Source organism: Nicotiana tomentosiformis, chromosome 8 (genome assembly GCF_000390325.3).
Source record: "Nicotiana tomentosiformis chromosome 8, ASM39032v3, whole genome shotgun sequence".
Classification (NCBI taxonomy): Eukaryota; Viridiplantae; Streptophyta; class Magnoliopsida; order Solanales; family Solanaceae; genus Nicotiana; species Nicotiana tomentosiformis.
In genome coordinates, this window is record NC_090819.1 from 135,663,816 (window position 1) to 135,685,899 (window position 22,084).

General features: G+C 37.0%; 1 protein-coding gene across 1 annotated transcript; it reads left to right on the forward strand.

Moving 5' to 3' along the window:
* Window positions 1-15,768: 15,768 nt before the first annotated feature.
* Window positions 15,769-20,480, forward strand: LOC104095612 (UDP-N-acetylmuramoyl-L-alanyl-D-glutamate--2,6-diaminopimelate ligase MurE homolog, chloroplastic). Its single transcript, XM_009601766.4, has 6 exons — window positions 15,769-17,729; window positions 18,314-18,430; window positions 18,783-18,958; window positions 19,170-19,315; window positions 19,772-19,880; window positions 20,003-20,480. The coding sequence occupies exons 1-5, from the start codon at window positions 15,875-15,877 to the stop codon at window positions 19,788-19,790; spliced, it is 2,313 nt and encodes a 770-aa protein (XP_009600061.1). The 5' UTR covers window positions 15,769-15,874; the 3' UTR covers window positions 19,791-19,880; window positions 20,003-20,480.
* Window positions 20,481-22,084: the final 1,604 nt, after the last annotated feature.

Sequence of the window (22,084 nt, forward strand, 5' to 3'; positions counted from 1 at the left end):
AAATAGCAAAATACAATGGCTACAGCAGCTCAAACTTAGAAACATAACCTAGAAATATGACTATCGTCTATTTATAGTGGCCCGAAATTCGCTGACAAAAATGCACATCGGGAGGTTCTGCGGTTGCACAATTTCATGTGCAGTCCGCAAATTGCATCAGTTTGCAAGGACTTGGATTCGGCAGCTGCTCAATTTGATTTGCGGCTATAGTGCATATTCTGCGTCCGCATAATTCTTGTGCGTCCCGCACTTCAGGCAAGGCTACAAGTCTTGGTCATCTGCACACTCTCTAAACATTTGAACTTCTATGAGTGCAAACCCTGTTCTACGGCCGCACAATTTATGTGTGGTCCGCACATTGGCTTAAAATATGTTGGAAATCTTCACTTGTTCTGCGGCCATAGAGGGAATTCTACGGTCTGAAGAAATCCTTCTACGGACCGCACTTCTTATGTCCTGCACTCCTTCTTGCCTTGTGCGTCAGAACATTCCTTTTTGAGTCGAATTTCATCGTGGGAGCCCAAACTTCTAGCATTCCTGCAATTTGCACACTTTCATTAGTTTGAGAACATAAATCAATACTTTCACACTAAAGCAAAAGCAGAATGTACTAATAAGTGGTCAAAATCCACATTTATCAACTACTTAAACTTGTAGCGCTTTTAAAAGTCGATACATGAACTTTAAACTTTTCATTTGAACATTCGAACTCATTATTCCTTTAATTAATAAACACATCTAACCATTTATCCTACGCACGTGTATTAAACATATACATACGTGTCCATCCAGTCAACAAATAACCAATGGATTTGTTACACGTTAAGGGCACAAAAACAAAAACCCAATTGATCTGGGTCCCCCTGTCACGACCCAAACCGATGGGCTGTGACAGGCACCTGGTACCTTACTCAACCGAGTACCAACATAACTTATCTTTTCGTATCATACTATCATAGATAACTGAGTCGGAGAGGCTACCGTGAGATAAGTAGGATACAACATGAAATACCAACTTATACATAAGACATACAGGCCTATAAGACATAGGCCGACAAGGCCGTACAATCTTTTATGTACACGACATATGTCTACAAGCTTCTAAGGATACATAAATATCATAAAGGTCGGGACAGAGCCCCGCCATACCAATCAACACATGTCCTAATCATACTAACCAATAGCAACTCCGAAGCAAATAGAGTGCACCAACATCTTGCGCCGAGATGATAGCCTACTTAGAGGACTCTCGACCTGTCTATCGGGACTTGTGGACATGAAACACAGCGTCCCAAGGCAAAAGGGACGTCAGTACAAATAATGAACCGAGTATGTAAAGAATGAAAATCAGTAAATAATAAACATGAGAGAAACATGGAGTAAAAAACTCGACATATAAGTCTGAATAGCTCTGTGAATCATTTAATATTATAATGTCATGCATATGCATATAAATGTCATACCATGCATGGGTATATGCATTCATAACATCATCAAAGTCTCTAAGGACATCCCATCATATCATCTCGGCCACTGTGGGCAAATCATTAACGTATGCCAGTTGATCAGGTGGTGGTGCGTATATAACGCCGTAACCTTTTCCATATCCCATATACATATATATATATATATATATACACACACGCCATCTCGTCATGGGTCAATGTGCATGTATAAATTCATGAAATGCATATGAAACACGTTAATAAGATTTCTTTGATTGTCATAAAATCAATATGCCTTTCGGATAAACTTTATCAAATATGTATTTTTCTAAGACCCACGAACAGAAGATATAATAATAATTCACATGGAAAATTAATAACATAGACACCCCTAATACTTCTATGAATAGAGTCATTTATGAAAAGTGCGTATTTTGCTAATTTCGTTTGTATCATTTGGATCACGCCAAAAAGAAAGAAGGGATAGCCTTAACATACCTGAACCGATTCTCTTGACAATCCCTTTAACACTGTTAATTGTGATAACGCGTAACGGTGGATCGAAGTAGAGAAATATCCGTATGATATTCTTGAGAAAGATTGTACCGTACTCCCTTAGAATCGCAAAATCCCGTTGATATGATGCTAAGCAGTCTCGCATGAACCGAAGTAACTTACATTATTATCATGTATGATCTTGGATGAAACTTTGTTGTTGAAGATTTTCATTCCTTTGTAGAGACACAAAATGAATTAGAAATGTCTCTTTTAATATTTGAGTGTTGGCCCCACTTAGTAAGACTTGGCCACCAATTCAACTAACTTTGCCACCTTGCTTTATGAATAAAGAGTCATTTGATTGACTATATCTTGCTGCAATGTTGGGTTTTAAGGCTAATCCAAAAGATTTTAATTAATCTTCCATCAACTTTTTAATTAACTTGATAATCCCCCACTAGTCTAATAATTAACCAATTACCCACATAATTAAAGATTATCTCAAATGACTTAAAATACTACTTACTTTTAACACACCTTATACACCTTACTATCATGGTCATGCGGTACCTTGTATGGCACTAGTCCATAAATATCGGGTATTATAGCTTGGGCCGTATTTTATTCCAAATTGTCAAACTTAGACAAAACTTAATTTCTTCGATTCGCTTACCCTCTCACCTTCACGAATTTAAATGTCACTTGTTTGAAATAGCAAAATGCTTATAATCTCAAAATAATACCATTCCCGAACTTACGTCGATTAACTTACGACGAAACTTTAACGTACAAAAATGCGGGATGTAACATATCATTTCCGAGCTTTCATCAATTTACTTATGGCGTACTTTTACGTACGAATACATGGGGTGTAACATCATTCCCCCCTTTTGAACATTCGTCCTCGAATGTTGACTGGTGCACTTATCATTCTCATAACCCATAGCTCTTGCGAATATTTTAATACTCTTCTTGCCATTTAGGTAACTGTTATGTGAATAAATCCAAAGTCCAGGGCATTCCCCCATTTAGGCCTCTTTGTTAAACCACGACTTGTGGTCAGAATCCTTTCAATCTTGTAATTGATGCTACCTTTTATCATGCGGCATGTACGACTCTGACCTTGTAAATGTGCCTATGTGATTCTTCTCTCTCTCTTTTCCTCTAGTTTTTAGCCAATCTCTAAGCCTCACTTTGTAAGCATATACAGAGCTTGATAAGATGTCCCTCTGGGCATCTATAAGTACATTTTTCTTTGTTCGGTACTTTGTTAAACTTACGAATATTACTATATCTTATTTCATAGACCTGGTTATCCATTCGTATGACTTTACTGTATCTAGGTAGGTCATACTATACCATAATTCTTACTTCGATTTATCGTTACTAGGGTCTGCTACCAAACTCCAGGTTACTTTCGTTGCTTATGCCATATGTATAAATCTAAGTCCTTTAATATTTCCTCATTACTGTTCATCTTAAGAATGACGGCCTAATCTCATCTCATACTTTGTGACTTTTGTCCATCCATTGTTGATTAATCTCAATATTGATCTACAATATACCATCAATAACTTGAAACTTCTTACGCAATACCTTGCCACTAGGGCTTGCATTGTATCGAGGAATATTTGAAGTGATTTTCCTGATCCACTTAGCGGTGATATTGTACTTCAATAACCGTATTTTATATCATCCCAATGTGATTCACTTACGTGGGTAATTTATTCCTGTAGAATTCATCAAATCATTACTCAATCGAATGACCAAATGTCATCCTTTATTTATCGCAATTACACCCCCATTCTACTACCAAGGCAGTATTCCATCTCTTCTAAATGCTATTAGTCTTAGACTCATTTGAGTTCATTCAGGTTATGCTGAGTTTTATATGACTTAGAGAAACCATTAGCTCTCTTGTTTTCATGGGCTGAATCCCGAGGACTTATCCATTTCTTGTCACCTTCTCACTCGCCCTTTCTTGTCCTTACTCATGTATTGCTATAACCTTGTCGCTTTACCATACTTTAGCTTGCAACCTATACATGTCTATTTATACTACTCGCAACCTTTCTTCAGCTTGCTTGCATCATAGATTTCCTTATGTCATCCAGGAACATCAAGCGAGACATCACATTGTCTCTAACTATTCTTTACTCTCTTGACTAGATCTTTTGATACCTAGAAACCATAGGTTGGAAGATATGCCACTGACGATGCCTCTACCATTCCTGGATACTGAATCCCAATGCTTCTAACCTTCTATCTGTAGTATGGATTATTCACAATATTCTGCATTTGAGTATCTCATACGTCATTCACCTTTACCTTATTTATTTTAAAATCTCGTATCACATCTTCTATCTCTTTCATGACCTCTCTTTAACATAGGTATAATTCACATTCACAACTTGAAGCTCTATTATAATACTTGCACCCCTGGTGCATACATAATCTGGTGGGAGCTTCCTACTGACTTCTTATAAGGCTAGTACTCTTCTGACTGGCTTTATCGTAGAGTCATTATAGAATATGGTTATTGTACTATCTCTCTTATACCTCTAATGTTTAAGAGTGATCCTGCAATGTTCTCAATCGCGAGGTCTATAATTTTCTGGGTTCAATAATCAGACTTATAATTTACTTAGTTGGTGTAACTCTTTAGTTACCTCTTTTCTATGATCAACCTTTATGTAGGCTTAAGCTATCTTCCGATCTGCGGCTCATGGTGTTAGTTATTACTTTATCCATTCAAGGATGCTATGGAATATCCATGATTCAATCTTCTAACAATTTGATCTGTTGTCTATGACCTGGGCTCAATTCTTTCTTTTAACTTATACTGGAATCTTCTACGGCTGTATGATTGTCAACATATATGTTGCATGGATAATACTCTGAAATCTTAAGTACGTTCATAACTTAACCAACTCTATATCATTGATCAAATAATTTCTTTCGTTCCTTCTCAACTTTTTCTAAATGTAAGAAATTGTTATTCCTGGTCGTTCTGCCACTTGTTGCATAAATACTTGGCTTACCTTAGTGCCCACACACATTGGAATTCCATACAACCCATATGATCTTGAATATCACCTTTTGATTGATTTGATTTTTTTTTTCTTCCCGTTTATTAGCCACGATAGTTGCCACTCTCTTATGGAGTGCATACGATATTGTTGTGAGACTGTTGTTATAAGATCACTTCCTCTTTAGGTCACAGAGCTTAGGTCGAAGCCTTCTTCCTTACTTCCTCAGCTAGTCTTTCATTGTAGTAGTTAGGGAGGACCCTCTGATTCTTTCAAGGTTGCGAGCCTATTACATCATTTACCCGGAGGAATTTTTTATGTTCTTTCTTACTTGTAATTATCCTTACTTACTTACCTTTATGCCCTTATGCTCGTACGGTTACTCCTGAAGTGTAGTTTTGACTGTCTTCCCAGTGAGACTCTCTTTTATTTACCTTTAACTACCCCAACTCCTATCTGAATATATCTCAAGGATCACGATGTCATATCTGCGAGACTGAATTCCCATGTTGGGGTTCACTATGTTTATCTTGCACGATCTATTAATTTATTTGTTACCTCTTATCTAGCCATAACTAGACTCTTCGTGAATCGACTACTAACTGCTCGTTGGTCCATTTTCATATCTGTATTCCGCGTAATCCCCCTTGGGTTATTCCATTTGTCTTAACTTACGATTTGCATTGGCTCCTTATTTATCAATAACATCTCGGGTAGGAACCCTTACTTCCATTCCTTGACATCGTGTTTGCATAATGTTTTGGAATCGTAGCATATTTGTAGGATTTGAATTAGTGCAATCTCATTCCTTTTCTCATTTTTATCGCATTCTTTTACCATTTCTTAGTTACTAGAATTGCTTAATTATGACTTAATGCCACATTACTCCATATTACCCCATTTAGGAAAGCACTAAGATTTAGTGTTACGATGACCTGCGTATAGATGTTTTACCTTCTCATCTTTGGCATCTTTTCACATCATCAATGATCCTTATTCGCGCGGTAATCCTTCTGTACCAAGGATAACGAAATTCCTCACTCGCGAGGGCGACACTTAGTGTAACTGGCACATACAGTCCTTTAAGCTTAACTTTACTCACCTTGCTTGCTTTTGGGAAGCGTCTTCCTAAATGACCTTTAAAGGGTATTCTTCTGTCGTCCATTCCATTATCGCAGGGACGCAATCTCTGAAATTCTCATAATGCCGACTATTACTCAGTCCCTAGTTCATGTTTAGTTTATCTTGTTCATCAGTCCATGCTGATTTCTTATTACTCTGAGGTCTAATTTTTTCTTTTGGTAATCACGTTGGAGTCACGAACTTATTTTTCGAAATGAGGATATAACTTTATAGCCTATACTCTTTTGTTGTCTCAAGGCATGTCACCTCTCGTATTTTCCTTCACTTGAGTATATACTCTGTAATACTGTCATCTTTTTGATCTACTGTTGTCATCCATGTATCACATCTTACTCATAATGCTTCATTAACTCTCTTCTTATTTCTCGCTAACATTTATGTCTATTACTTTATTCAGAAAACTTCAACAAGACATCCTTTTGTTTTTAGCTCCCCTTTGCTTCGCATCCAGTGGCTCTTCGAGTTGCTTAACGTTCTCTCTCTACTAGGGATACGAGTCATACTAAGGTAATATTTATCCCTTCCAAGCTTTCAGTGCCTATCTTCTGAACTTTTTTTTTTATCATGCTAGTATTCAGATATAATTGTAGTATTCAGATATAATTGTAATATTCTATAACGTTCTCTCTCACAAGGAGATCTATTAGCACCTTTGTAATATCCTTCGGAAATGTCAACTAACACAAACAATTCATTCACCATTTTGGGTTACTCTAACCCCACCCGGATCCTGATATCCTGTCCTTTTCTTAAACTATACATGTTATCCCCCAATAGGGCATAAATGAGATTGGTGCGGCCAATTGTACATACCTCTGTTACTGTTGAAGGTAACTCAGAATGCTTATATTTCTCAACCTGAATTGTAAATACTGTTAATCTTCATTAACTGGGTACCTCGTACCCTTTCCACCTTGCTTCTTTTACTTGCTAAAACTTGTGTCTACCTTCCGATTCTCCTATTCCTTTTTATCGTAATAGTGGATAAATATTATTGCCTTAAAGCTCCTTATCAAGAACCTTACACATTTTAGTACATGTATGATCTGCTGAAGACCTCACATTTAAGAATCATGCAAAATCGAGTTCCTCTGACTCAACTCATCCACAACTATATCTCTTATCAACCGTCTTTCTAGATGTAGGCATCGTCGTATTATGAATTACATAGAGTTTAGAAAATTGAGTTCTTACAATTGAGCTCTACCATACAATCTAGAGTAAGAAGAAAGAATGACAGTCCTAAATGCCCTGTAGCCTCCTGCTTATAAGTGTGGTGCACAACACACCCATAAACAAGACTTTACTAGACACGGCTTGTAGACTCCCTAGGACAAAACTACTCTGATACCACTTTTGTCACGACCCAAACTGATGGGCCGCGACGGGCACCCGGTACCTGACTCAATCGAGTACCAACATAACGTATCTTTTTGTATCATACTATCATAGATAACTGAGCCGGAGAAGCCACCATGAGATAAGTAGGATACAACATGGAATACTAACTTATACATAAGACATACGGGCCTATAAGACCAATGTGATCCATTATATACTTAAAACATAGGCCGACAAGGCCGTACAATCTTTCATGTACACGACATATGTCTACAAGCCTTTAAGGATACATAAATTTCATAAAGGTTGGGACAGATCTCCGCCATACCAATCAACACATGTCCTAATTATACTGACCAATAGCAACTTCGAAGCAAATGGAGCGCACAAACATCTTACGCTGAGCTGATAGCCTACTTGGAGGACTCTCGACCTGTCTATCGGGACCTGTGGGCATGAAACACAGCGTCCCAAGGCAAAAGGGACGTTAGTACAAATAATGTACCGAGTATGTAAGGAATGAAAATCAGTAAATAATAGACATGAGAGAAACATGGAGTAAAAGACTCGACATATAAGTGTGAATAACTTTGTGAATCATTTAATATTATAATGTCATGCATATACGTATAAATGTCATACCATGCATGTATATATGCGTTAATAACATCATCAAAGCCTCTGAGGGCATCCCATCATATCATCTCGGCCACTGTGGGCAAATCATCAACATGTACCAGCTGATCAGGTGGTGGTACGTATATAACGCCGTAACCTTTTCCATATCCCATATATATATATATATATATATATATATATATATATATATATACGTATATAACGTCATCTGGTCATGGGTCAATGTACACGTATAAATGCATGAAATGCATATGAAACACGTTAATAAGATTTCTTGGATTGTCATAAAATCAATATGCCTTTCGGATAAACTTTATCAAATATGTATTTTTCTAAGACCTGCGAATAGAAGATATAATAATAATTCGCATGGGGAATCAATAACATAGACACCCATAATACTTCTATGAATAGAGTCATTTATGAAAAATGCGTATTTTGCTCGTTTTGTTTGTATCATTTGGATCACGCCAAAAAGAAAGAAGGGATAGCCTTAACATACCTGAACCGATTCTCTTGATAATCCTTTTAACACCGTTGATTGCGATAACGCGTAACGACGGATCGAAGTAGGAAAATATCCGTATGATATTCTTGAGAAAGATTGCACTGTACTCCCTTAGAATCGCAAAATTCCGTTGATATGATGCTAAGAAGTCTCGCATGAACCGAAGTAACTTACGTTATTATCATGTATGATCTTGGATGAAACTTTGTTGCTGAAGCTTTTCATTCCTTTGTAGAGACACAAAATGAATTAGAAATGTCTCTTTTAATATTTGAGTGTAGGCCCCACTTAGTAAGACTTGGCCACCAATTCATCTAACTTTGCCACCTTGCTTTATGAATAAAGAGTCATTTGATTGACTATATCTTACTGCCACGTTGGGTTTCAAGGCTAATCCAAAAGATTTTAATTAATCCTCCATCGACTTTTTAATTAACTTGGTAATCCCCACTAGTCCAATAATTAACCAATTACCCATATAATTAAGAATTATCTCAAATGACTTAAAATACTACTTACTTTTAACACACCTTATACACCTTACTATCATGGTCATGTGGTTGTATGGCACTAGTACATAAATACCGGATATTATAGCTTGGACCGTATTTTATCCCAAATTGTCAAACTTCGACGAAACTTATTTTCTTCGATTCTCTTATCCTCTCACCTTCACGAATTTACTCGTCACTTGCTTGAAATAGAAAAATGCTTATAATCTCAAAATAATCCTATTCCCGAACTTACGTCGATTAACTTACGACGAACTTTAACGTACGAAAATATGGGATGTAACATCTCATTTCCGAGCTTTCATCAATTTATTTAAGACGTGTTTTTACGTACGACCCCCCCCCCCTCTTTTATTCCATAGACCGACCAAAGACACTCATTTTACCTCTCTCTAACCAAACCCTCCCCTGTTAAGTCTAGGTTAATAATGGCCTAAACAATCGGTCAGCCCCTTCCAAAATCGATCATAATCACTCACCTATTATTTTGTTTTCATTTATTATCTGTTCATCTCGTTCTGTTCGAGCTTCGTTTGGTCCATGTTTTCGATTCAAGTGACTTTATAGGATCTGAATGTTAGTTTCTCTCTTTTGATGTCGTTTTCTCTTGTCATATGTTTTTTATGAAATAATGTGTGATAGTCAGCTATATTTTTTCTGAATGCACAAATTATTTGTTATTTGGGATTTTAAATTAGGGTTTTTGGGGAAAATAGTCAAATCTTAATTTTACTTTAGGGATTTTGTCTCGTTTGATGTTGTTTTCTCTTTTGTCATCTAATTTCTTATGAAATAATGTGTGATAGCCAAAGCTATTTTTTTGTCTACATGCACAAAATATCAGTTGTTATTTGAAATTTTAAATTAGGATTTTTGGGCAAAACAGTCGAATCTCAACTTTACTTTAGGGATTTTGTCTTTTTCATGACTAATCTAGTAATCTGGCATTTAGGGTTAAAAAATTAGGGCTTTTTTGTATATCAAAATATTCTTGTCTCGCATTGTGATAAAGTTATGGCTTTTTTGAGTTAAAGTGTATCTGACTTGGCCTTTTATTTATTTATAGGTTTCAATGGTTGTATATATCAAATTACAGTTTCATCATCTAGGGTGGTTAGTTGCTGATCCATTTATGAGGTATGTAAATGGGCAAATTTGGCCAGTTATTCTTCAGGCTGACATTGATGAATTGCATATAATTCATTTTAATGAGTGGGCTAAGGATATGGGGTACTTAACAGTAGATAAATATGCATGTAAAATTAACAAAAAAAGAAGAATTTCGATTTATGAAATATGATGCTGATATGTTATCTTTGTGTAAAGACCTTAAGGATGTGGATTTTATTTATGTGTATTTATGTCACACAATTAATATACCATGAGTCGATTTGGACTTGGATGATATGTTGAGTAGTGGTGGTATAAATATGGACCCCACTAATGTTCAACCATGTGGATTTAATGAAATGCCACATAGGCAAACAAGTGATGTTAATGCTAATGCAACACACTCACCTAAAAATGATATAAATAGGGGTGATAACACTCATGATAAGGGTAAAGAGAGGGCTACTGATATAGAAGAGGATATAAAAGAGGATAAAGAAGAGTCTACTGAAGATGAATGTGAGTTCTACAACTTTCATTTAGCAACTGATTCTAAGAGTGATGAGGGAAGTTCTGAGAGCGAGGATGGTGATTATGAGGTTATTTCTGATGATGATGATGATATAAATGAGTCATTATATGGTGCTGATGAAGATATTCTTGGAGAGACAAGTGATCTAGACCCTGAAGTTGTTGCTGCTAGACATGCTAAAGTGAATGAAGAGAGTAGTAAATTAAGATCTAGTCAAGTTAGTATTGATGAGATACCTAGTGGACATATAGGTATAGGCCCTAGTTTTGAAGACATGTATAAGGATAGAGGTTCCAAATATGCTGGGAAGTTGGGAGGGAATGAGCAATACCTGAACAGTTCAGATCCATATAATAAGGATACAAATAATGAAGTAATTGAAGAAGATGTGGTACATAACCCTCAACAAAGAAGATATAGAAGCAGGGTATACTTTGATCCTGCTTGCAAGAAATTTTATTTCCAGTTGGAAATGGTTTTTGAAAGTGTTAAACATTTCAGAACTACTTTGTAAGATTATGTTGTACAAAGGAGTGTTCAAATTAAGTTGAGGCCTAACGAGCAACATAGGGTTAGGGTAACATGAGTGAACTCAACAAGATGTATATGGCATATTTTCGGAAGCTTGGATGGACACACGGGGAATTTCATTGTCAGCAGCTATGGAGAACATGTGTGAGACTTTCAATAATTGGATATTGTCTGTTAGGCACAAGTCTATCATAACCATGTTAGAAGAGATTAGAGTGAAGGTTATGGATAGGATGACTACCATGAGAGAATTTTCAACAAGGTGGATTTCTTATGTATCTCCTATAACAATGAGGTACATAGAGGAACAATGTCAATATGCAGTTAGGCATGAATTTTAATGGAATGGGGACACTGGGTATGAGATACAACATGAGATATACAAATATATTGTTGACTCTGTTAACAATACGTGCACATGCAGATCATGGCAGCTCAGAGGAATACCATTCTCCCATGCAATATATGCAATATGTTTTAGGAGATTTGAGCCTGCTGGCTATGTTGTTCACTGGTACAGGAAAGAAACATACATGAATGCTTTCAGTTGTTACATACATCCAGTAACCAACATGGAGATGTGGCCATCAACTCAGAATCCCACTGTTGAGCCTCCTGTAATTACTAAGATGCCTGGTAGACCTAAGAAAAATAGAAGAAAAGCTCAATATGAACCTAAAAAGAAGATTGGTAAGAGATCAAGGAAAGGGACACCAATAACATGCTCTCATTGTAAGACAGTAGGCCATAACAAGAAGGGGTGTCCTATCCTGGTAAATGATCAGATAATTCATTCATTTGTTTTCTGTTTGTGACTTGTATTTGTTTGTTTCTATAACTTTTTTTTTTGAAATTTCATAAAGGACAAGGATCTGGAACTATTTGTACCAGAAATGCTAATGCTACTCAAGGAACAACTCAACTATCAACTGCTACAAGTGGTTCTGGAATTGCTGGTACCAGAAATACTCGGGCTACTCAAGCTGCTCAAAGAACAGCTCAACCATCAGTTGCTGTAAGTAGATATAGAATTGCTGGTACCAGAAATACTCAACCATCTCAGGTTGCAAGTGGAGCTGGAATTGCTGCTACCAGAAACACTCAACCATCAGTTGTTGCAAGTGCATCTATAAGTATGCATTTTTACTTTAGTTAAGCTATAACTCAACCATTATTTTTACATTATTAGATGGTACTTTATCCTATATCAGAATACTGGGAGTATGAGATTAAGGACTTCTGAGGATATTCTATCTAGTGTTAGAGGAAATCCAAAAGCTACTGGACTTCAAGAAAGACCAAGAATTGTTGGATTTGGTATCTTGTTTAGTGATTCAGGGACAATGATAGAAATGGTAAGTGATTTGAATTTGGATTTTTATTTAGAGATCAGTAGTTTGGGTGCTAATTTGACTTTCTATGCAATATGGATCAAGAGATATGGTACTTTCTGATCCTACAAAAATAGTGGATGTTGGGCAGACCAATATTGATCTTGGACACAATGCACATGGACTAAGGTGGCAAGGAAGAAATGCAATAACACAAAGGTAACTTCAACAACAATTGAGGAGAAGACAAACTCAAGCAAGCCTTAGCCAATTTCAAGTCCATTCTTCATCTCAACCAAGCCAGTCTCCATGTCCCAACTTGAGCTAATCTCAGCAAAGCATCAACCACTCTTAACCATAATGATCTGCTGAATATTTATTTTTGTGATAGCTTAACTCTGTTAGTTGCAGAACTTAATTTGTAGGTTAACTATGGATGTTTAAGTATGGCTTTTATTTTTTCACAATGTTTAAATTGTTTCTGCTACTAGACAACTTTCAGTAGCTAATTTTGTCAACCAAAAAGGCTGATCGAACTTGGTTGTTTATATATGTTTGCTTATTTATATCAAACATTGCTTTTCATTCCACAACAATTCATCATACATTTTGTCATTTTCATTGTACATAGGGTTATGAAGAAAATTACAATGATTAGTGCTAACTAGACTAAGAAAGAAATTACAATGATTAATGCTAATACAACAACTGAAGTTACAATTATCTTCACCCTCTTCATATGTTGTAGTCGATCTCTCTCTCTAATTCTTGATAACATCCCTGAAATTACTAGTTTGTAGTGATCTGGAAGAGGTGGGTCAAACCACCTAAAATAATTACAAGAATTGTTTCGACCATAATTTGAGCACCCATAAAACCTTCTTCCTAGATTTGTTGGCTTCCAAGTATTGCAAAACTTAGTTTCAACTCCACAATGAAAAAATATAGGACTTTGCATCATTTTCACGGTCTGAAAAAGGAAAAAAATTTAAATAGAGCTTCAAATTTTTAAAAAGTAGAGGAATGGAGCTTCAGATTCTATATAATGGAGGAATAATGTATTTTACAAGGAATGAATAAGAACCCACTTAAATACAACCCATTTTGGACCGTTGGGCGTTGGGAAAAAGGCTTTCACACTCTTGTGCATCGTGTTTCTTACGCAACAGGCTGATTAGAACCAACTGACGCCACATGGGCATGGTCAATGATTAAATGTGTTTATTATTTAAGGGAATATGAGTTCGAGTATTCAAATGAGAAAGTTTAAAGTGCATGTATTGGTTTTCAAATGACCTTAGAATGATAATATAGTCAATCGTATACTTCATCTCTTGGCTAGGAACTGGATTGTCTCTATTGCTCATATCTACAGTGATGCTTATTCAGTAGTTGATGGTTTAGCCAATTTGGCCTTTAATCAAAAACGTCGTTTTGAATGCCATGCGCTTCTGCTTTCTAGCATTTCTTTGCGTGTCGCGAGAGATGTTATTGTGGTTTCACTTCCCCGCTTGATTTCTAGCTAGTTTTCTTTTATTGCTTTTATTTTCCTATCAATAGAAAGAAAAAAATATGAAATGGAAAACATCGGAATTGGTCTCTACTCTCTAACCATAGAAGGTCCACATAGAAAGTCTAGTTATTCGACCTCGGTACCGGTACTCAAAACCAAAGAAAATCTAGTTATTGGACCTTAGGTGTTCAATAAAAGAGGGCTTTTTCACTTTTAGGCAACGCCGAAAACTATTTACATTTGGTAGCCGAAAAAGTATATGAAATTTGTATAATTATTGTATATAACATACAAAATGTGATATATATATATTATACAAAAAATATTTTTTTTGGCTGTTATTTTGAGAGCGGTTATACAGTGCCAATTTTCCAATAAAAGAAGACGTGATAATTGCACGAAGCGCCCTATTTGGTCGCCCCCATTTAACCTATACTCATATTTTAATTTTTTTAAACCTATACCCTAATTTTGACAACTTCAGATGCATCATCTCCTTCCTCCTAACCTATGCGCTCCTTTCTTCCTCATCTTCTTTTTTCTATCAAACACATGAGACTTTATATAAGTATTATTGATTGAATTTGTAAAGTTTTTATTAAATCTTATCAACTGCCGCATTCTATGTTGAAGGATGAGTAAATAAAACTCAACAAACTGGTTAAAGTAGGTGTGGTTTGTATCTTTCCCCGATCCATCCTTCTTAAACATACAACATCAACTGACTACTACACGCCCTCTCTTCCAAGTTACCTGCCACAAGAATGGCACATGCATGTGAAATTTATTATACACAATAGTTGCTCTCGCGATCTCTTGGAATTAGCTTACCCCTTGCTTTATGATATCATCTGCAGAAAAAACGACGGAAAAGGGCTGCGGATCTGAAAAATTAAAGATAGGAAAAATAACTTCAGAACATTATCAAAAAAATCAGTTAAAACTTCAGCACAATTTGGCTTAAGTTATATTTTAAAGCCATCTAACTTCAAAGGAAGGCAGAACACAACTTTGGCTTTAAGATTGCTGAAGTTTAGCAAATATAAAATAAAAACTCCAACTCCTAGAATGTTGAAGTTCAGCAAATACAAAAGAAAACTTTAGCTCTTAGAGTGCTAAAGTTCAACAATTACAAAATAAAACTTCACCTCCTAGAATGCTGAAGTTCAACAATTACAAAATAAAAACTTCAGCCAAAACATGCTGTAGTTTTATTGAATTGAAGTTAGCCATTGCACTATGAACTGAAGTTTGTGTGATTGCCTTTGCAAGTCAGTCCAAACTTCAGGCAAAAATATCTGAAGTTTTGCTTTGATAAGGCTACACTTCAGGCAAAACATTCTGAAGTTCAAACTTGAGACATAAATTTTGCTACTTCAGGCCCGTATGTCTGAAGTTACCTGAAAAGTGGGTACGCTTGCAATTGTTTTTGCAAAATGGCTATAAGTTAAAATGTGACCCAAAAACTGGGTATAGATGCAAATCTCCCAAAGAAGACAAGCTTTAGCCCAAAAGTCATCTAACCCAGGCCCAAATTTTCTAACTTACAAAGCCCAAAATGGCTCAAAAGGCCCAATCTTTAGAAGTTACAAGCAGTTGATACAGTTAACTCCTAACGACATCGTTTTTCACCTTCCCAAAATCTTCTCTTTAAACCCCTATCCTTTTAAACTGACACACTCCAAAAACCTCACTTGAACTCCGGCGAGCGGTAAAACCCCTCCGACAAAACTCCGGCGAACATGCCGTTCACCCTTTTCTCTCTTCCACCTTTCCCTTCACTTCTCCACCATAACCCACCACCCCTCCAATTCAAACCCTTCACTTCCCTCCACCATCTCCGCCTCAAGTACCCCACCACCCTCACCACCGTCTCCGCCATTGGCGCCGACGGAAAATACTACCCCAACCCCTCAGATGATGACCCACCTGAAGCACCAGAAGATTCAATGCATGGTGTTAACAAATTCCAGCAAATTCAACGCCAAGCAGCTAAAGCAAAAAAGCAACAAGAAGAGCTTTTTAAAAAAGAACAGTCCATTTTCGTAAATGCATTAGCTGACGTGGAAGATGCACCTGATAATCCTGCTTTAAATGATAATGACAATTCTGGGGATGATTTATTTGGTGAAATTGATAAAGCTATTGCCTTGAAAAGAAAAGAGTTTGTTAAACAAGGCCTTTTAAAGCCTAACCCTCCCAAGAACTCAACTTTAGTTGAATCTGAAGTTGAAAATGTTGATGAATTAGAGCCTGAAGAAGTTGTTGATTTAGAGGAGATTGATGGACTTAGTGGTTTGGCTGAAATTGAAGAAAGTGATGAAGAAAAATCAGATTTTGAGGTAAGTGATGATATGGGTAAGAGTGAGTTTTCTGATTTATCTTCATTTGATATTGATTTTGATGAGTTTGGTAAAACTAAGCCAAGAATTGTGGAGCCTAAGTTTAGGATGAGTTTAGCTGAGCTTTTAGATGAGAGTAGAGTAGTGCCGTTATCAGTATATGGAGATTTAGAGGTTGGGATTAGTGGTGTACAACACGATTCAAGGTTGGTTGAGAGTGGTGATTTGTTTGTGTGTTGTGTTGGGAGGAAAACTGATGGACATTTGTATTTGTCTGAGGCTGATAAGAGAGGGGCTGTTGCTGTTGTAGCTAGTAAAGAGATTGATATTGAGGAAACTTTGGGGTGTAAAGCATTGGTTATTGTGGAGGACACGAATGCAGTGCTTGCAGTGTTAGCTGCTTCGTTTTATAGGCATCCGTCTAAGAGTATGACGTTGATTGGGATTACGGGAACTAATGGGAAGACTACAACGTCTTACTTAATAAAGGCAATGTATGAAGCAATGGGGTTGAGGACGGGCATGTTGAGTACAGTAGGGTATTATATTTATGGGGATAACAAGTTGGAGTCTCCTCATACGACTCCCGATGCAGTTTTGGTTCAGAAACTGATGGCGAAGATGGTTCATAACGGGACGGAGGCTTTGGTAATGGAGGCTTCTTCTCATGGATTGGCATTAGGTCGGTGTGATAAGGTTGATTTCGACATTGCAGTTTTTACAAACTTGACGCGGGATCATTTGGATTTTCATGGGACTGAGGAGGAGTATAGGGATGCTAAGGCTAAGCTGTTTGCGAGGATGGTGGACCCAGCACGACACCGCAAGATTGTAAATATTGATGATCCTAATGCAGCTTTCTTTTTAGCACAAGGAAACCCAGATGTGCCGATTGTGACTTTTGCAATGGAGAATAAGAGTGCTGATGTTCATCCCTTGAAGTTTCAATTATCTCTCTTTGAGACTCAAGTGTTGGTCAACACACCTCAAGGCATATTGGAAATATCTTCTGGCTTGCTTGGAAGGCATAACATCTATAACATTCTTGCTGCAGTCGCTGTTGGAATTGCGGTTGGAGCACCGTTGGAGGACATTGTCAAAGGTATTGAAGAGGTTGATGCAGTCCCTGGTCGGTGTGAGTTGATAGATGAGGAACAGGCTTTTGGAGTAATTGTTGACTATGCTCATACCCCTGATGCTTTATCTAGACTACTTGATTATGTGAGAGAGCTTGGCCCTAGGAGGGTTATAACGGGTAAGCAATCAAAAACACCCCCCCCCCCCCCCCCCGGTTAAATTTATCGTGTTAAACATTATGTATGCTTCTCCACATAATAACTTACGTGCAGCAAAATTTTCAAGCTTCATGTTAGACTGCTAATTTCTAGTGTGGGCTTGGAAAGTTCCCATGTTCATAGAACCGTGGTTTATAGACAGACACAGATATTTAGATATGTATTTTTGTGTGTGTTATTCTGGATGAAAAGAAAATGTAAATGAATTGGGAAACGACCTTGCATTTATACACATAGTTTGTATGGTGCCTTTGAGAACCAAAATTAAGCAAGTCCAACTTGGTTATTTTGTCAAAGGATTTTGAAATATTTCAAAATTACTAGTATATACACACGCTAGGCCTTAAAGTTAGGGGTGTTCGCCCTGCAGAAGATGCACTGTACCCAGCTGCCCCGGCACAATCTTGCTTTGCCTGAGGCATGGCCCAAATTTTGAATGTTAGCCCTTTTATCGTGATTAGCATTTCTCATATATGTTTGCAAATCTTCTTTTTTCTGCTATCTATTACTTTTGACTGAGGAAAACCTGTTTCGTTGCTTGAAGTTTTTGGTTGTGCTGGTGAGAGCGACAGAGGGAAGAGGCCCATAATGGCAAAGATTGCGACAGATAAAAGTGATGTGACGATTCTGACATCTGACAATCCAAAGACTGAGGATCCTTGTAAGTATCATAGCTTGAGGAAGATATACCAGAGAAGGTTTCTCAAAATAATCATATTAGAGATTATTTGGCTGTCTTTCTCTTTTTCACTATAAGATCATAGATCATTGAAATATGCACTGGTAGTTGCGGATCTGTTCCTAGAAAAATAGTCTGTTTCAGTGTCCTATCTGATATTACATATGCTACAGTAGGCTGGATTCAGATCTCTCTTGCTCACTAGTTTTCCCTCGCCTCTTATCTGCTGTGGCACTGTCTATGCACTCAATTCTGGTTAGATTAGTGTCGATTTCGATTTCTTCACATGTTTGGGAGTCCGACACTGAAGCTATAACATCTCATCTTCTCTCAGTGGACATCTTGGATGATATGTTGGCTGGTGTGGGATGGTCAATGCAGGACTACTTGAAACACGGAGAGAATGATTATTACCCCCCTCTCCCCAATGGCCATAGACTCTTCCTACATGATATCAGACGTGTGGCTGTGCGCTGTGCCGTTGCCATGGGTGAGGAAGGTGATATAGTTGTAAGTTCCTTGCGTCCATTCTTCTTCTGTTGTCCTTGTTATTTGTTTTCAAAAGCTAGCCAATGGTACAGGCTACAACTTACATGGGTAAAAACATATTCATAATAGAAGTTCTTACTAGGTGATTCACATTCTCAAAAAAAAAAGTTCTTACTAGGTGATTCAATTTTATTTGTGTTGTTTAATCCAGTTTATTTTAACCACCCTGCAGGTGGTTGCTGGCAAAGGCCATGAAACATGCCAAATAGAAGGTGACAAAAAGGAATTTTTTGATGATCGAGAGGAATGTAGAGAAGCTTTGCAGTATGTTGATGAACTTCACCAAGCTGGAATTGACACAAGTGAATTCCCATGGCGGTATGTACCTTTGTCTTCTGTCTCAATGTTATACTGTAGTTGTCATACAACAGTTATGCAACTATTACTAGTTGAGGTCTTCATCAAATCATTATAGTTTTAATGCTAGCAATTCAGTGGAAGCTAGAACTTTGTAAAGGTCCTTGTATGATGGGCAAATATAGAAAAGGAAGTTTCTACCTTTGCTTTTTGTAAATACAATACTCTAGTTCTTCTTTGATAGCTAAAGGATTCGAGGTAACTGTGTTAAACTGGTTTCGCTGCATTTAAAGGAAAAGATAACGATGGGCAACGCCACACTTACCCAATCGTTCTTCATTATTGATCTTTGTATTAAAACGAACAAAGAAAAAGAAGGCCAGAGAATAGGAATATGAATAAAATTCTTAGTCTGGATAGGATGAGGCCACTTTAATTCTGGCAGTAAAATTAATACTCTAATTGATGCTGCTATAGGTTACCGGAGAGTCATTGATATTATGCCAGAAAGTGTATGTTAAGATCTTGAAAGTGAGCTGACAGCGGATAGCCATTGTGGAGTGCCCATTTAACTTGAATCAGCACTGTAAGTTTCTTTCTTAACCCTCCCCCCCCCCCCCCCAAAAAAAAAAAAATCACGAAGAGCTTGTTTATTTCCTCTTAGTTTGATCCTTTTATCTGAAGTATAAGGCTCTTTTTTTGGGGCAGATTAACACTTTGCCGCTGTAACATGTTGGTGATCTTCCTGAGAAACAGCAACATGTTCCCCAGAGCAGAGTCCAGTTTTGTAAGAACCTGAAGCCTGACTTTGACAAGGATCTCCATCTCTAGAATGAGATTTGTTGAGGGCTTCTCGGCTCTCCCACCCTTCGCTGAATTATGTTTGTATAGGTGAAAGTACATAGAGATAAAAGAGCAATTTGTTGAGTTGAGAATCTGTTTCTGTTGTTTCAGATTAGGACTTCCTGTCTAAACTTACTAGAGAATAGTAAGCTCAGTTGTCCTCTGTCTCTTCGATTCCGACTTGTTTGGGACTTAGACATAGTTGTTGTTGTATACATAAATGACCATCTCCTTTAGGCTTAGCACACCAATTATCTGTTATCTCTACACTTTTTATCTACTATCTATTGCGCTACTTGGCTACAGGCATAGTGATGAAGTTAAACTAGGCAGTGTCTCGGTATTTGCCTCCCCCTGAACACTTCAATGCATAGAGTTAAGATTGAAGGAATAGGTACCAGCAGTTACAAATTTTCTTGATCTTTTGACTTTGAAGAACATATACCTAAAGCACTGTTTTCATTGCAAAACAAGTAGGGTGTTTTGTTTGTTTGTTCACTGGAAAAAAAAACATAAGAATCTTTTGGTGTATGCGCTACAAGTTTACTCAATCAGCTTACCAGACTGAGCCACGAGCTGCCAGACAGGTCAGTCCTGGGGCCGAGCTAGAATTTAGGTTACGGGTTTAGTCGAACCTAGTAGCCAGGGGTGGATTTAGGGGGGTGGAAAGGGGTTCACCCGAACCATCTTCGCCGGCAAATCACATTGTACATATAAGACAAAATTCGTTTTGTGCCTATATATGTAGTATATTATATTTTGAATCCTCTTGACACAACCTTTATAACTCAATCAATGGTCATGGGGTTACAAAACCTTTGTGAGGTCGTTGGTTCAATTGGAGTAGAAAGCATTTACCGGCCCCTTAGTAACCAACAACGGTCTTTGGCAGTCTGGCGAGGGGTTGCATTCCAAGGGGTGTGATGTAGAAATCCTATCCTAATGCGAGTATTAGTGGTTATTTTTACGGTTCAAACTCATGACCTATAGATTACCCGAAATTAGCGTGAACATTGTATGAACAAAATTGGCGTATGTTCCACCTAACTCAGCCCAAGTTGGAAACATGTTAGAGACATATTTTGCACTTCCACCAAATGTTTGTCACATCATGTTTTGCCTATTTTAACTTTGAAAGTGAAATATAACAGACGAACAGAAACATAATCTAGTCTCTTTAAATTATGTGAGGAATGTTATATACTAACTCTTCATCTATCTCTTCATTGACATGGATGTGAAGTGCAAATTCTGAAAACTATTGGGGGTGAACATGCTTATATTGCCCCGAGTTTAAATGTTTCACCTATCGTAATTGCTAGTAATAAGAGCCCGTTTGGATTAGCTGATTTGAAGTAGCTGATAAGCATTAGGTGCTGAAAAGCAATTTTAAGTGTTGAAACTGATTTAATAAATAAGCAGTTACGTGTTTGGATACAAGTGTTGAAATTGATAATAAGTTGCTGCAGTATTTGATAAAAAAATGCTGATAAGCTCTTTTTCTGTTAAAATGACTTCAATAACCTTATGATTGTTTACACTTATAAGAGCGTAATTTCTTCAAAATTTTAGATTTCAGATCGATTCAAATACAAAATATTTTATGTCTTCATCACCACAACACTTAAAGCAATACACCAAAATTTTGATATGTCGTCCTCGTTTATTACATACAGTTCAAAGATTAATACACAATTACATAGATACAAATATGCAAAGGAATAGAGAATTTGCTTATCTTAAATTGTCAATGAGAATTCAAGACTTGAAGAGGCGGGGTTTGAGGGGGGGGGAGGGTTAGGTTGAAACAATACTTGAGGCAGTGAGTATTGATGTAAGAGTTTTGTTCAAAAAAAGAATATTTTAAGGATTGGTCAAACTTAAAGTGCTTATTAGCTAAAAATAGATAATTTGCTTATCTTAAATAGTCAGACGAGAATTCAAGAC

Bases quoted from the DNA above. Each gene is read 5' to 3' on its own strand.
- LOC104095612 (XM_009601766.4), top strand. From the start codon at position 15,875: ATGCCGTTCACCCTTTTCTCTCTTCCACCTTTCCCTTCACTTCTCCAC. The intron at 17,730-18,313 runs GTAAGCAATCAA...CGTTGCTTGAAG, and splicing joins CCCTAGGAGGGTTATAACGG to TTTTTGGTTGTGCTGGTGAG. The intron at 18,431-18,782 runs GTAAGTATCATA...ATCTTCTCTCAG, and splicing joins TCCAAAGACTGAGGATCCTT to TGGACATCTTGGATGATATG.